This window comes from Bubalus kerabau, chromosome 20 (genome assembly GCF_029407905.1).
Source record: "Bubalus kerabau isolate K-KA32 ecotype Philippines breed swamp buffalo chromosome 20, PCC_UOA_SB_1v2, whole genome shotgun sequence".
Lineage (NCBI taxonomy): Eukaryota > Metazoa > Chordata > Mammalia > Artiodactyla > Bovidae > Bubalus > Bubalus kerabau.
Genome location: NC_073643.1, coordinates 38538013 through 38553097, shown reverse-complemented (window position 1 = coordinate 38553097; position 15085 = coordinate 38538013). Strand labels below are relative to the sequence as shown.

General features: G+C 39.7%; 1 protein-coding gene across 4 annotated transcripts in view; it reads right to left on the bottom strand.

Moving 5' to 3' along the window:
- ADAMTS9 (ADAM metallopeptidase with thrombospondin type 1 motif 9) overlaps positions 1 to 15085 on the bottom strand; it is a 160594-nt gene that overhangs the window by 102306 nt on the left and 43203 nt on the right. For all 4 annotated transcript variants that reach the window (XM_055558400.1, XM_055558398.1, XM_055558401.1 and 1 more), the window contains exons 12-16: positions 11919 to 12064; positions 2995 to 3176; positions 2769 to 2905; positions 986 to 1103; positions 641 to 736 (exon numbers count right to left, since the gene is read on the bottom strand). In XM_055558400.1, the coding sequence (XP_055414375.1) occupies positions 641 to 736; positions 986 to 1103; positions 2769 to 2905; positions 2995 to 3176; positions 11919 to 12064 (679 nt within the window). The remainder of the gene's footprint in view (positions 1 to 640; positions 737 to 985; positions 1104 to 2768; positions 2906 to 2994; positions 3177 to 11918; positions 12065 to 15085) is intronic.

Below are 15085 nucleotides of genomic sequence, written 5' to 3'. Positions count from 1 at the left end.
AGTTTACAAAATAATAAATTGAAGTGGAACTGGGATGAGCCACCAGCTTAAAAAAAAAAATAAAAGAACACAGAGTTCCTGGTGAGTTGTGGTTAGAAAACAGGAATAAATTTGAATTAATCATGATCCTGGCTATGGTGAGAGAAGGATGGAGAATCTACAGAATAGCAAGATGGGCCATGTTAGTAATGACCTAAGAAAAATATTGCCAGTATAGAACCTTTTGGAATGATCAGGCATAATGAAATATTGAATAAGTCCACCTGTGGTCTGCTATTCATTAAGTTAAGTAACACCTTTATGAAAACACTGGCATGTCAATTACTCAAAGGACAGATTTTTTTTTTTTAATGACTCAAAGACAGCAATGATTTTATGCTAAACTTACAAGGCTAGTGTTTTCAAAATTTGATTTGGGGCATTTCTATTTTCTAAGATCCAGAGTCAATTCCTTGATATTGACTAGTGTACCTACATGACTCTTAAATCAATATACTGAGGGTATAATGTATGAAGGAATATAAAATAATGAGTTTCAAAATCAACGTCTTTTATGAAAATATATGAAATCTGAAAGCTCTCCACATGGTACAGGGAAAAGGAACCAGAATTCCTACAAAAGGCAGGGCACCCATCTCACCTAAGTAGTTATCATCCTCTGATTTCCCTGAGAAACTGTGCTGCCGCACATCGATATTGGTAGCACCAGCTGGAATTAGGACCACAACGTTGTAACCTGAAAAGAATTGAGCAGAAATTGAGCATTCCACAGACTGGTTCATTTTCTCTAAGCATGGTGTAAAGGGTGGCGACAAAGGAATATATCAGAAGTCTCACTGTTAGGCGTCTTATAGCCAGATGGGTAATATACCTTAACAAGACTGATTTTATGTTTCACACAAATACTTTTACATATTACATGTGGTTAATAATGTTAACAGTTTGACTATTTTTCTTCTCACAGTTCTTAGGAACAAATTCTTACCATAATGTACTGTGTTAAATGTTCCTGCCACTGTTTTGCATGAAGAATTATCGCCACCACAAACCCCACATTTATCTCTCCGGGCTTTTGAGTTTAAAACATGATCGCATCCAGCTTGCTTTTAAAAAGAAAACAGTTGAAATACATGGTAAGTATTAGAGAGGTTAAAATTCTTAGGTAATGTGTTTCTTTGAAAGAGGGGCATTCAAAATGACAAGAACTTAAAGTCTCTGTAAACTTTTAAGCGTGGTGAACTCAAATAGTCTTTATCCTTGTTATGGGAAAATGTGGTCCTCGGACCAGCAGCCATGAGCATCCCAAATGATGTTGGGCATGCAGAATCTTAGGCTCCACCCAGATTCACTGAATCAGAGTATATTTCCTGGCATGTAAATAAGACCCTTAGGTGCTTCATCTAGAGATTAAAGTTTGAGAAGCACTGGCCTACAAGTAAGTAAAGTAAATGTGAAAAACAGCTCAGGAATGAAAAAAAAAAAATTAAGGAGTGGCTGAGGGCTATCCCATTGAACAGCTCACACCCCATCTTAAGGTAGCAGTCCCTGTCTAATCCAGGCTACTGCTGCCATGCAGAAACAGGAGGTTAGTGTTGACATTTCTCAATTTTCCAAGATATTGAAAATCTGATTTTATGTGAAATCCCCTATGTTTAAACACTGGCTATGAATGGAGGACTAAAGCATGACTACAGGCTGCCAGGTTGAGGCCTCAGGTTCCAAGTAGCCTCTTCAGTGTCTTCCTATCTTAACGCAATGCAGCAGAGTAGACAAGAGTCTGCAAACATCAGTGGCAACCACCAGAAGACCAGGAGGTCAGAGTTCACATTCTCATCTATTTTGCTCCTTCGAATGAACCAGTCTCTGAGGAGAAACTCCATGTTTTGCTCTAGCATGGAGTGACAAGGAAGTCCTCACTGTAGCTGTGGTCAGGAGTTGGGTGAAGCTCAGAGACTCTTCCATCAAGTCCTACCAATGAGGAGCTCCAGTGTGCCCTGGACTGCTTGCAAGGAACAAATGCATCATCCCAGAGACTGGCTGTGTAAGAAATGATTTCTGACTGATGAGAACAGGAAAACAGTGCCAAACCTCAAGAAATCAGTGCTTTGATGCTTTACTATCAGCCAGAAGTGTTATTCAATTTCTAAAACTTGCTGTCAGGAAGCTTTTGGGTTTAACCTTATGCACAATGGTTAAGGTAAAGAAGTTGTGTATAGTGTCGATTATAATTTCCTCACAGGGAAGTTTCTTGCAGGCCCCCACAGAGAGTGTCAGAAAAATGTAGGGCAGTGGTTCTCAAACTTTGGCATGCATCAGAATCACGTAGTGCTGGGAGGGATAAATTAGGAGTTTGGGATTAACAGATATACAGTACTGTACATAAAATACATAATCAATAAGGACCTACTATATAGCCCAAGCACAGGGAACTATACTCAATGTTTTGTAACAACTAATAAGAGAAAAGAAAGGATATATATACATGTATACACACAGATAAATATAATTGAACCACTGTGCTGTACACCTGAAACTAGTACAACATTGTAAACCAATTACACTGCAATTTTAAAAAATCAAATAAAATAAAACAAAGAAAAAAAAAAGAGAATCAGATGGTGCTCAAGCTGGTCTGAGGACCCCACTTTGAGAACCACTGCCCTGGAGACGACGCACAGACACAAGCAGCTGCTATTGTGTTGAGGAAGCTGCACGTGACAGCTTGGCAGCAGGACAGCACAGTGAAGAGAGAGCCGTTTGGGACTCACCCGGCACAGGCCTTGGACACAGATGTCATTGGTGTCCTGGCCACACGGCGTTCCATCGATCACTCTGTCACGGAGCTGATAGTAGGCTGTGCTCCCTGCCACCCTGCAGAACAGCTTGCAGCGGTCCTTCATCAAAACTAGACAGGAGAAACACCATGCGACGTGACTTTCGTGCCTGGACCCTGTGCCAGCCTGCAGCCGTGGGCACCTCCCCCGATAAACTTACTTCCACTGTATTTTGGGACCCAGCGCACGTTCGGATGCAGACCGTTGATGTTGAAATGCTTTCCGTCAAAGTGAGCACACTGTTCATCTCGGAAGTCTCGCTTCTGCTTGGGACACGGCTCTGTGTTGCAGGACTTAAATTTCATTCTGCGCCCTACACAATACTTGCCACCATTTCTGGGCCTGATGAAAGGTAAAGAACACACAGGCTGTATTATACTGTATTTCTCTAATGTATTATAATATTTTATGTTATAATGTGGCTTCCTGTCTTGGAGGGAGGCAAATGTGAAGTAGTCAGTGACAGTGGCCAGGACAAGGGCTCTGGGGATCTGGGTTTGTACTCTGCCTTCAACATCATTAAGTGTTTAACCCTGGGCAAGTCACTGAATGTCTGCAAGCCTCAACCCTTCCACGTGTAGAATGGGAAAGCACCATTCTGATAAGGTAAGGCAGTTCTGAGGATAAAATGAGAGAGCATTTAACTTAAAGTCTGAAATATAAAACCGGGGGTCTATCAGGTCATTTTCTGTCCTCCATGCCCTGAACATCCACATTCCTTTAAAGACACAGAAGGAGAAAAGGTACAAATGAATACGTGGAATGCTCCTGTCTACCTCTGTACCATAGTATTCTCATGGGTGACCATCCTAAAACTTGCCCCATTCCATTTCCATTTATTTCTTTCCCTCTTCTCTCTTTTTCTCTCTCTCCCTGCATGACTATTGTTTTTTGTTTTGTTTTACAAATAAGATGGAATAGGATGTGCTCATATTTTGACTAAACTTAATAGGAGAAGCAGGAGAGAGTGTACTGGTTTCATTAACTTGTGTGTGACAAGAGTGTGGAGGATGCCTTGCAAAGCACCACAGAACAATTTAATCTCAGCATGCAACCCCGCTCATGGATTTTCCAGATGTGACCCAGAGAGTAAATTATATAACCCATCTCCCAACGGTCAACAGCTTGCCAAGTGCATCACGGAAACGGGAAGATCACAGAATCAGAGGAAATCAGACTCACCCACCCACAGCTAGAGCAGCCTGGATACTGTAGCTACTCTAAGCCACCTCTCAAACTGAAAGATTTCTACCTTTTGTCTTTAGAGTGAATCTTTCAGAGTAATTCAGACAACAAGAAGTGTTGTTTCCCCCCCCGCCCCCCGCCTTTGTTTTGTTTTGTTAAACCAGGACTTGGGAAATGGGAACTATATCCATGACCATAAAATACAGAATCAAGGGCAGTCTAGCAGAGCTGGGCTGCTGTCTATGGGGTCGCACAGAGTTGGACACAACTGAAGTGACTTAGCAGCAGAGCTGGTAAGACTCCAGAGTTGGATCTGGTTTCCTGTCTTGGCCCTAGCCTCACTCTGTGACTAGAGACAATGTTCTAGCCTCCCACAGATTCAGCTTTCCTCTTCTCTAAAATGAGTGCACACAGCAGATGCCTAAAAATGTTAGCGACTATGACGTCATATTTCAGCACAACCCAACCCAATCTGATCCAGCAGTTTGTTTGTTTTGAGTACTGCATCCGAGCTATGATGTATGGGTGAGTCAGGTCTCATTGGTGTTGCTGAGTGCCTGAGTCTCAGAAAGGGCTGCCTGTCTATGATGCTCTCATAAACATGTTCCCTCCACTGTGTAGAGGGCGGTAAGAGCGTGGGCTTTGCAGTCACAAGCTGGGCAACTTTGTGTGAGCTACCTGGGCTCTGTGAGCTTCGTTCTGCCCAAGTAAACAGAGATGATACTGTTCACCTGAAAGGCTTGTTATAAATGAAGAGTTCAATAATGAGTATGGTAAGTATTCATGGTTATTTTTCATGAAGGCTTTATCTAGGGATGCAAAATAGCACATAATCCAGCAACATCTATGTATGATTGTTTCCCCATTAAGCTCATGTGATTTACATCTGCCTGTGTGCTTGACTAGCCCATACTCACGTGTATCTTGTGCAAGGGAAAGCCGGCTGAGGTACTCTTATACCAAGGGATGGAAGGTTCAGAGAAGTTAAGGACTTTCTTTGCCCAAGGTAACACAGCTAACAAAAGAGCGGAGACCAGACTGAAATTCAAGCTTCCCAGATTCTCCCTCTGTGCTCTTTCTATTTCATTACCCAGGAGCTACAGCCCAGAGTCCTATCTTTTTCTTTTTTGGTACCATGTAGAGATGCAGTCTTGGTTTCCTGGATACCAAGTTCTTCTCTCAGAACCAAAGCAACCCAGTCTCATGCATAAAATATCACTGATGACACATGAATAACAGAGCAGGCTGATATAGCTATAAAATCTGTTTTTCTGTTTATAAGGAAGATCCCCTTCAATTTTTTTCTCAAATTAAAACAAACTTCATGGAATTTTTTTTTTAATGTTTCAACTAACTACAGTGGATCCATCAGGTCATTTACCTGTTGCCTGAAAGTAACTCATATTTCTTCCCTTTTGAAAATAATTTCTTTTACAGTTGATATTTTTCTTCCAATTCTCTTATATAAAGTGTTTTCTGACTCTTGAAATTGAACAACAGCAGCAAACAGTTAACATTTGCAGGTAGCTTCCTGTTTCACATAGTAACACTGTCCACCTTTGCTTGCTCTGACCACTACCAAAAGAGCATTTTTAAATTTCTTTTTATAACTGACATTTAAAAAAGTAAAGAACACAGAAAACACTCCATGTATGAGGCAATATTGCTGAAGGTTATATATGGACCCTGGAAACAGGTTTGAACCCCAGCCCTGTTTCTTAACAATGGTGCAATCTTAGGCAAATCACTGAATCTCTCTTAGTTTCCCTATCCATAAAAGGGAGATGATGCTAATATCTACTTCATGGGGCTGAGTGAGGGTTTTTCGGTTAATAGATTTGAAGCACTTGAACATGGCCACCCACACAGTAAATGTTAAGTTATTCCAAGTGTCTGTAACTATAGTCCATGGGCCAAATCCAGCCTACTGTCTGTTTTTATATGGTTAGTGAGCTAAGAATAGTTTTTAACACTCTAAAATAATTTAGAAATAAATAAAAAGAATATTTTGGATCACATAAAAATAATATGAAATTCAAATTTCCATGTCTGTAAATAAAAGTTCTGTTGGGATATAGCTACACCCACACGTTACATATTATCAACGTATGTTTCTCACTAAATCAGCAAAGCTGTTTAGGAGGGACAGCCAGCCAATGCTCCCCAAATCTAAGATATTCACTATCTGGCCTTTTACAGAAAACGTTTGCTGACCCCTGAGCTGGATGGCTGGATGGCATCACTGACTCGATGGACCTGAGTCTGAGTGAACTCCGGGAGTTGGTGATGGACAGGGAGGCCTGGCGTGCTGCAATTCATGGGGTCGCAAAGAGTCGGACACGACTGAGCGACTGAACTGAACTGAACTGAGCTGGTCCAGCATACAAAGCACTATGTCACTTGCCAAGATATGTCGCTGACTGTGCACAGCCATCCTGTGCAGCAGGTAGTGACAATCCTTGTTGCTGAATCTTTGCTTGAACTGGGTTTAGAAAGGTTAACTAACCTGGCAAGTTCCCATGCCAATTAAGCGAGACACACTGACTGAGAGGGCAGGGCAGGCCTTCCTGACCCAAAGCCCATGACCTGGCCTCCCTCCCATGGTGCCTCTCTTGAGACAGGTCTCTTCCCATTTCAAAACTCATTCTATGACTTTATTTGCTTTTTGTGTGAAGGCAAATGGTATTTTATGAATGAGCGTAAATTTGCCCTTTAAAATATATAGCTTTTAAAAAATATCCTAGACAATAGGATCTCTACTGAATCTGCATGGACTGTGTAATGGGGAGGGCTTCAGACAACTGAATTTCATGGAAAAAATCTGTGTTTTAATTTAATAATTTAGCTGAGTGGGAGTTTTATTCCCCCATAGGCAAATACTGAAAATTATACGAAATGTAACTTTAAAAATAGCATTAGTCACATTTTCCAACTACTAAAATCCTTTTAAAATATTGTTTCTCAAATAGGGATAGAAAGAACTTAAGGAAATTGCTGATTAATTACTACAAAAGTAACTGTATTCAGCACAGGCAAGTTGAATCACATATACAAAGAAAAATCACAACGCTGCATGGCCAAAGCTTTGGGAGAATGTTGCAAAGATCATTGTAGGCGTATTCTACCTATAAGGAAAGTTAAACTTTGGGCTGCAAATGGGTTTGAACAAAAATCTCAACATTTATGTTTACTTACAACAAATTAGGGTTAGCACTAGGAAGAAATTTCTAATGATACAACAGGCAGCCTGAGAAGGTAAATGTGTTTTCTATATCTGGAGGGTTTTAAGAAGGGGTCTAATGACCAATTATGAGGAATGCTGAAAGGCTATTCAAGGATTAGATGGGATGGACCAAGGAGCCATACTAGCGATCATTAACAACTTTGTCAAATGGAATAGTCTATGAGACTGGATCTCTATACATTCATTAGTTAATGGCTTTCCCACAGCAGTCAATTCTCAGTATTTCAAAAGATAGATCTCTCTGGACTTAGTATGGGGTTATGTCCTGATTAAACTCATTGTAATTTGAAAATATCTTAAAAGTTGAAAATGCATTTAATACACTTAAGCTTACTTTATAATAAAGTATTGACTATCTCATAATGTATTGAATGCTATACTGAAAGTAAACAGTAGAATGTTTATCTAGGTACAGAATGGTTAGAAGCATATTAGTTATTTACCCTTATGATCGCATGGCTGACTGGGAGGTACAGTGGATGCTGCTGCCCAGCATTATCTGAGCATCATATTGCATATCAGTAGCCTGACAAAAGACCAAAATTCAAAATCTGAAGCACTTTTTCTCTTCGGCATGTGCTCCTGCTCAGTTGTTAAGTCATGTCCGACTCTTTGTGACCCGCCAGGCTCCTCTGTCATGGGATTTTCCAGGCAAGAACACTGGAGTGGGTTGCCACTTCCTTCTCCAGGGGATCTTCCCAACTCAGGGATCGAACTCTCATCTCCTGTCTCCTGCATTAGCAGGTGGATTCTTTACCACTGAGCCACCTGGGAATCCTAGCGTATTGCTTTTGCACCATTGTAGAGAAATCTTAAGTCTAACCAACCTAGGTTGGGGACCATCTGTAAATACCTCAAAAAAACTTCACAGCCAAATGAGGGACTGATTTTCTTAGGTGAAATATACATATGTTTATTATTCTATTTATGGAAGATTTCATAAGCAGTTGCTAGAGTCAAAGCCTAAATGGGAAATAAGTAGTTTACAATCTTGTCTTTTTTTCAAATCTATGAGCTTATTCTTTAATTTGACCTATCAAAAACTTAAAAGCAAAACAGAAGCATAAGAAGAAGGAAATACTTTGCCTTTCTTAAAAAAAAAAAAACTGTATGATTTTTTAGTTTAACAGACTGTAACAATTCTATATTCCAGTTTGTTCTAGTCACCAGGAACCTCAGAGCCAAATTTAGAGCACAAAATAAGTATATGGCCCAATGGCCTGGTAATGCATCATCTATATCTAAAGCTTTGTCTTGTTTTGGGACCCCAAGTTCTGTTTTTGGTGGTTCTGATTTTAAATTTCATCCTATGACATGTTTCTTATAGATCAGGTGACCATGTAATTGTTTAATTCAGGACATTTTGAGAATTGAAAGGAGAGCTATCGATAACTTCTCTCAGGATAACAAATGTAAATGGGGACCATCCTTACAGACCAAAACATATACTTATCTTATATGTAGGACATCAACCAAAAATGGGACTAAAAAAGTAAAGCATGTAAAGACAAAACATTAGGGCTCCATTGTCATGATGGTGTACCAACTGGGACCAAAAACATTTTGGGGATATGAAATTAGAGAGGATATGCTTTCTAAAGTTTGCTCTTCTAGTATAGCATAATCCCATGCACATGGCAAGGCTGCTTCCCTTTTTTAGCTTATATATATTTAAAGAAAAAAATACATAGCTTAAAGTAGCCAGATACTAATTATATTATTGAATCCCATGAATATAGTGAAAATAAAAGAACAATCCAGTGTTCTTGATAGAGGCCTACCACAGATTCTAAAAATGGAGCTCCTCATTATATTCTAAGGGCTTCTGAAACTGAGAAGAGCATTTTGCCAGCCAACGTGGGGGCCAGGAGTTCCGTTCTTTCAAACTTCTTGAGAATCAGGACAGCAATCACTGGCACATTCTACATAACAAACCATCTGCTCTGCTAATTTCTCTGAACAAGCTTTTAAACTGATTTGGACCTGTTTTTCTCTTTTCAGTGTCCCTCTTTCTTGTCTAGCTGACTTCCCCAGCGCCATCGTAATCTCAGTTACGAGAGCAGACTCTTTCCTTAGTAGTTCACAGGGACATCCCAAAGTACACATAACTTGGAGGAGTTTAATGAAATGATGTCAGTGCTGACACTCAACTAGGTGGGTTGTATTATTTTAAAACTTCCCATAGCAAACATCCAGGACAAGAACATCTAATTGAAGTCTTTAATGATCAGTTCCTAACTTCTGAAGGCGAGGATCCCTGCTTCGCTTTGAAGCTCAAGATCTTTTCCTGCTGAGATCTTTAACACTGGGTGCTTTTCTTTGCCTGGCCCATTCCAGTTACAGTGTGATTTATCTCTTCCCATACTACTTTTTGAATTGCTCTAACACTATAAAAACAAAACAAACACACACAAAAACAAAAAACCCACTTCTTTTGAATGGAAAATTCTTGAATCAAAATGTTAAACTATTTGCAATATCCACACTCCCACGATAATAATAGCTTATTATGATAGTAACACGGCTTCTCTGGTGGCTCAGTGGTAAAGGATCCGCCTGCCAAAGCAGGAGGTGCAGGTTCAATTCCTGGGTCAGGAAGATCCCCTGGAGAAGGTAATGGCAACCCACTGCAGTATTCTTGCTTGGAAAATCCTCATGGACAGAGGAGCCTGGTGGGCTACAGTCCATGGGGTCACAAAGGAGTCAGAAATGACTCAGTGTCTAAATACAACAGCAACAACAACATGATAGAAACAACTTGGTTCAATGTAGCCAAATGTTTTAAATTTAAAAAAATTCATCATATTTGCTGCTAGCTTAAAATGTTCTGTTTTAAAACTTCAACAATATAAGCAGCTACGATTACATAACCAATCGATTTTATTTTATTTTTTTTTACCAATCGATTTTAACAAGCAAGTTGTGGAACAATATATATAGGATGACCCATATTTTATGTTATGTGCTACTTATTTCATGTAATACATATTAGATTGATAATCTTTCAAATTATTTTTTAGTGGTTATTTCTTGTGGGGAGTAGGGGAGTAGGAATAATAATGACAGTAAGTTTTTATATCATACACTTTTGTATCTGAATTTTTTGAAAACACCTACTATATTTACATTGTATTTTTTTAAACTTTTTATTTTGTATTGAGGTATCACTGATTAACAATATCGTGATAGTTTCAGGTGAACAGCAGAGGGACTCAGCCATACATATATATATATGTCCATTCTCTCCATTATTATTTTAAAAACTAATACTAAACATAGACTTTATGGGAAAATCTAATGTATATTAGTTTATATACATAGCTACAGGGTTAGTTTTACAGATTAGAGTCTATAACTTATAGACTTGTCCTTAAACATTTATATTATGTGGATATGAAATAATCTTGGACTATGAACAAAGATAAATTAAAATAAATTGATTGCCATCTGTGATTTGGACTATACAGAGTGTTTATGTGACCAGGGCTTACAACGACAGGCTAAAGCTATATTCTTTTTTGTGTACACAATTCAGATTTTCATTATTAAAAAATGGCACCTTTGTCAACAGGAGGCCCTTTTCCTACTCAGGGACAATCAGCTGGCCTGAGTAGCTATTACTATTTCAGGACTTCAGGGGTAGACTCTGCAGTAAAACCTAGTCTACTACTGCACTAGCCCACTTTGCTCCTCAACCTGCTTGCTCTTCTCTCCTATCCAGTCTGTTATCCCTATATACGCTGTTAAAAATTAAAGAGTACTGCTGAGGCAAACCGTTTTGCATAATCCCAAAGCAGCTGGTTCTTAAAGATGGTTGTGAGTCTGCATATCTAAAAACTAATCTGGGAAGACCTCTTGGGCTATATAGCTTTGATGGTAATAAAAGCATGTATTATTTTCTGTTCCTTTAAACTTTATACATCTTAGAACCAGACAAAATTTGATATCACTCCTTATAATGAAGATAGCAACTTTTAAAATCCACTTATAAATAGCCTCTCCCCAAACACACGTCTATCATAATGAGATGCTGGGGGAAAAGCCTGTTGACTTTATTTGAACATGTTAAGTTTCAACAAGGTTTGGCTGGTAGAGACCACTATGGTCACTCGCTGAGAATCACCATGAAAAGCTGTTGTAGGATGGGACCTCAGGAGTCAGGGTAAAAATAGTTTGATTCAAAAGTAAATCCTGACTTAGGCTTCCAGGTCCCTTGGGGTTCACTAATGCCACCTTGGGGGTCTGCGTGCCCTTTTAGCATTTCAGTTGCTAAGTAGAAAATTAACATTTATCTACAATCTGGGTGGAAATGTCCAATTTCTTTGTTTCCTAATGAACATCTACTTGTTTATTAGCAGGCTACCCCAGCCCATGGTGGGGGATGCGGGGGGGGGAGGGTAGTGAGACATTCCTGAATGTCAAAGCAACACAAAGCATCTACCATTTAACAGATAAAGCTTTTAAAATAAAGGGTCACAGGAGAAAAATAATACAGAGGGATAGAGCAGAGATACCATTGGTCTGGGCAGTCCTAGAAGTCCACTCATTTTATAATCTGGAAAGAGCTCTTCACTTGCCTCAATTTAAATGACTTCCTCTAGGAATTTTCCACCCCTGCTGCCCCAGTAGTAAGAGCGATCAGCTCCGGGACTTACTCTGGTCTGTTGCACTCGCGAATGGCTGTTTTGATGCCCCCTCCACATGTTCTTGAGCAGGTTCCAAAGTGACTCCAACTTCCCCAGGATCCATCAGTCACAGGGACCTCCATTTCTTTGGGAACACAAAATCCAAACTTGCAGTGCTGTATTTAATAAGGGGAACAGTGAGGGAGAGCTCGGTGCTTGAGGTATTGCAGGACCCGCTGTCCTTTTAAATATACCGTACTATCATTGTTTTCCACTTGCTGGTTTAAAATGCTGCAATTTAATTATCTCTGTGAGTAATGGAAATGGTAGGGACCTTAACCTCTTCGTGATTTTAGGCTGTGTCTTCATTTACAACTGGCTTGAATAAAACTGGCCAATGAGTGGCTGGCTCCAGGCTGTCAGGGAAAGTCCAATGGCCAGCCTCAAAGCACTCAATTAGTCTACTTGGAAAAATGAGGCGTGGAAATGGGCTGTCTACTGGTTGTAGACAGGGTTGAAATGAGTTATTGGATTTGTATAGTGCATCTCCATTAACAAGGCCTAGAGATGTTGTGAGTCTGGTAAAATAATGCTTTACGGTTCCTCATGGATTTGAAAACCCAATTTTAATTAAATGGGAGAAGGGGAAAGAAAGCTAGATTACTATAAACTAAATTACTATAAACTCACTCTAGCAGATGATGAGACTAAAGCAAAAATGGACACATTACAAGGAGCCCTAAACTTTATTACTTTTGGGTTGCTAATGGTTTCAGATTCTTCAGCCTGGAGCAGGAAGAAGGCCCTGATGCTTTAAAGTAAAACAAAGTAAAACTCCCCAGCAGGACAGGGGAGTGGAGAAGCCCATTTCAACCCTCTGCCATTGTTGGGGTGTGAGGCCCTGACAAGAAGCTGAGGTCACTGAGCAACGCACAAAGGAAGGGGGGCAGCAGGAGAGTGACGCCCCGCCGCTTGCTCAGATCTCTGAAGCGGAGCTGGTGGTGGCCACTGTGATTTATCTGCAGGGAGGACTCAGGTTAGAAGCAGAGTCAGGAGGTCGGGGAGTGCACGGAGAAAGGGGACAGATAAGAGACTGGTGAAGCCCCAGTCGGCAGCCAGTCCCAGCAAAAGCCTGGCGAACAATTATTTAAAAGAGTGCAGTTAAGGCTTTCTCTACTTTGCCCTTATGCCTTCTTCCTTATAATTATCCTCTTGAGTAACTGGGGCCACATCCCTCCCTCTGGGCTGTTTGGCTGAGGCTTAAAAGGTTTGGCATCCAAAGACTCCTGGACAACCCTGTACCCGAGAAATGTGGGCAGAGGCAGAAGTGACCACATCACTCCCCCAAATTATTTTACAGTTGTCTTTATAGCAATCTTGAACATTTTTTGGAATCTATGTACATAAAAATCAGTGAGACAAGTGGGAGGGGACATGGGCAAACCTATGGCTGATTCATGTTGATGTTTGGTAGAAACCAATGAAATACTGTAAAGCAAATATCCCTCAATTAAAAATTTAAAAAAATCAATGAGAGAGGCAGCCTGGTGAACAGCACCATTATCTAATAACATACTTGTGCCACACATGTAATTTAAGAAATTCTAGCAGCCATATTAAAACAAGTAAAAAGAACACTGAAATTAACTTTAATATCTTTTACTTAGCTCAAAATATCTAAGACATTATTATTTTTCCATATAATCAACATAAAATTATAGCTAAGGTTTTCTTCCCACACTTTTTTTCATGCTAGGTCTTTAACACGTGGTATATATTTTCATTTTAGCACATTTCAGTTCAGAATGACATTTCAAATGCTCACTAATTATATGTGGCTAGTGGCTGCCCTATTGGACAGAGCAGATCTTAAGGGGACATAGCTTAGCAGGCAAATGGTCTGGTGGTGTGGGGTGGCCATTCTACGAATTAATTGTGACCTCAGATGAGTCACTGAACTCCAATTCCATAGCTGAAAAATGAGAACCTACCTGCCAAAGTTTCTTTGAGTTTAACATGAGACAATGTATGGAAAGCAACTAATATACAGCTGTGGACATAGGAGATCCAACTTGAAAAAGGTTTGTAGTAATAAAAGCAAATATTTACACTTAATAGCACTTAATAGTTGCCAGGCACTCTTCTAGGTATTATGTATGTATTAACTTACTTAATCCTCACAGGATACTATGAAATAGGTATTGCTGTTACCCCATTTTTATAGAAAAGAAAACGGAGGCACAGGGGGGTTGATGTCAAACATCTGTTAAGGAGCTGAGCTAATACTGACAATCTGGCTCCAGAGTGCACACTGTTAACTGTGATACATGCTGTCCTTCTACTGTTAGCAAATGGGAACAATTTTTGATATCTTAAATAGGCTGAGATTTAAAAGTAAGATTAATGAGATGGTGAGGTGAGGTTGACACTGAGGTGTCTATGCAATATCATTCTGTTCTTCTCCTTCTTAACAATCTATATTTCCCTGGATTCTTGTATAGGTAGAAATGGTCAAAGAAATGTTAGCAGAATTCATTGGATAAGATTCCTGGGAAGGTCCTTTTGCCTCTTTGCACCTTGCCCTTTGGTTTCATTCTGCCTGGGACTCAGAGTCAATGGCTGGAGCTATAGCAGCTATTTTGTGACCTTGAGGATGGTGGCCATTTGAATATGATAGTAGAACAGAAAGCAATTAGGAGCCTGTGTCTCTTATTTTGTACACCTACCATGGCAGCTCCATGACTTGCTTACATCTGACTAGTTTGTGTGTGTGTGTGTGTGTCAGAAAAAAAGCCAATTTTCTTACACTACTATAATTCAATCTGACCTGAACAAAATTCTTAATTAATATACAATTGAGGTTATAGCCAATGCCCAAACTCGGATACACATTTTATAAATTCTACAAACTAAAGAGAACATTCCTATGGCTAGTCATGGACTCTCATAATGAGAAGTTGTCTGGAAATATATTTTTTTCCTCACAACACTTCAGTCTTTAGTCTGTTGGCCTCCCTATTCTATAGACTCTACCTCCACACAAGAACAATATTCTTTAAAGTGACCATAATTCTCATTAAGTATTACCATAAACCAGAGCAGAATAAGGGCATAGGTTAGTTAACAATGGATTAAAATGTCCTTATAGGGTCCCTTCTTAAAAGAAAACCTAAATAAAACTCATTTGCAACTTAAAT